Source organism: Morone saxatilis, unplaced genomic scaffold (assembly GCF_004916995.1).
Source record: "Morone saxatilis isolate NCDOM2014 unplaced genomic scaffold, NCSU_SB_2.0 Contig3, whole genome shotgun sequence".
Lineage (NCBI taxonomy): Eukaryota > Metazoa > Chordata > Actinopteri > Moronidae > Morone > Morone saxatilis.
In genome coordinates this window covers 23210544-23211931 of record NW_023339873.1, presented here as the reverse complement: position 1 = coordinate 23211931, position 1388 = coordinate 23210544, and the positions used below count along the sequence as shown (strand labels likewise).

The window sequence follows — 1388 nt, the reverse complement described above, 5'->3', positions numbered from 1 at the left end:
CTCGAGTCGGTTTGGTGTGTCCCGTGCCGTCGTCAGTCGGCGTCAGCGTCAGCGTCACACTTTTTTGACCGACTCGAGTCACTGACCTCGCCCCAGACTGTCCGACGACGTCAGACGGCCGATAATCGGGTTGGTGTGCAGAGGCCTTTAGGATTCCTGCTTAGCACACTGCTAACAAGAGTAAATGAGTTGAATTAGCATCTGTGGCCACAGACACAAAGCCTGCCAACTTACTTTAAAGGAGCATCACAAAGCTGCACTGCTAACTGCTAACTCTACAAGGAAACATTGGCGCAACCTAGATCCCTTTGACCTCCACAATGGATACCACACAGCAATGACTTTTTGAAATCAGAAATAACTTTTTCCAGCCTGGTTCACAGGACACAGGCACACATGCGCATTGCGCACTAACTACTAACCCTAACCGCTGATTACAACTGTGCTGTGAATGGTCAGTTTTTTGGCCTGTCTTTTAACTGCTGAGTTAGCTATGAAGAAGACAGGAACATCATTAATTACTCAGAAATCATGATCATTGAAATACATTAGTTGTTGCATTAATTAACATATTGTTCTTGCATTGAATCATGTATGGGATACTGTTTATTCTTGTACAATCATGAAGTACAACATTCATGATGATTATAATAATAATAATGTGTAATGATGTGGAAATCTTACTCTGATCCGTGTATCAGCTCCAGGATACTCCTTCTCTTCCAGGGCCTCCCATCGTTGGTCAAACTTTGCCACCACAGGATCATCAAAATCTACTATCTGAAAGCCAGACACATTTGCACCTCCATACTGGATTTTAGAGAGGTCACCATCTACAAATCCCTGGAACAAGATCAATACCATGAACAAAAAAATGTCAGTTGAGGCTGTATGTTTAGCCTTTATGTTTAGCCTTTTGTCATTCTGTGTCAGGATCTGATGGAGCCCGGAACAATACTACAATTAGGCCGTGTCATCGACCAATATTAACCCAACCTGGAGATGGGGTGTAGTGGTATATGTGTTTTACCATACACCATAGCTATACTTAACTAGTACTGTTTAACAACGCCAACAACCTCTATTGTAACTACCACCTTTTCTTATTATTAACAAAGAACAGCACACCTGCCATCAGTGGCAGTTTTATTTTGCTTAGCCACAAGTGTGTGCCTTTTTATTGGTCAAACAGAGGCGGATCAAAAACATAACAACCAACAAAGCAAGCTTGTGAATAGAAAATTTGAGACAAATAGACAAATACAGGCCTTTTTTTCTACCTACCTACCTATTTAGCTATTTATGGCTTGCAATGTTAACATCAGCTAATCTACTAAACCTCAACCAGTCCATGCACGTCAAACTAGGGGCGTTTTCACACATACCTC

The 1388-nt window shown here is 41.9% G+C and overlaps 1 protein-coding gene across 1 annotated transcript in view; it reads right to left on the bottom strand.

The window, feature by feature from the left end:
- The window catches only part of LOC118337189 (glutamate receptor 2-like), a 20157-nt gene extending 19293 nt beyond the window's left edge, over positions 1-864 (bottom strand). Inside the window, exon 1 of the mRNA XM_035674096.1 lies at positions 685-864. Within this exon, the coding sequence (XP_035529989.1) occupies positions 685-864 (180 nt within the window). The remainder of the gene's footprint in view (positions 1-684) is intronic.
- Between the last annotated feature and the right edge of the window lie 524 nt (positions 865-1388).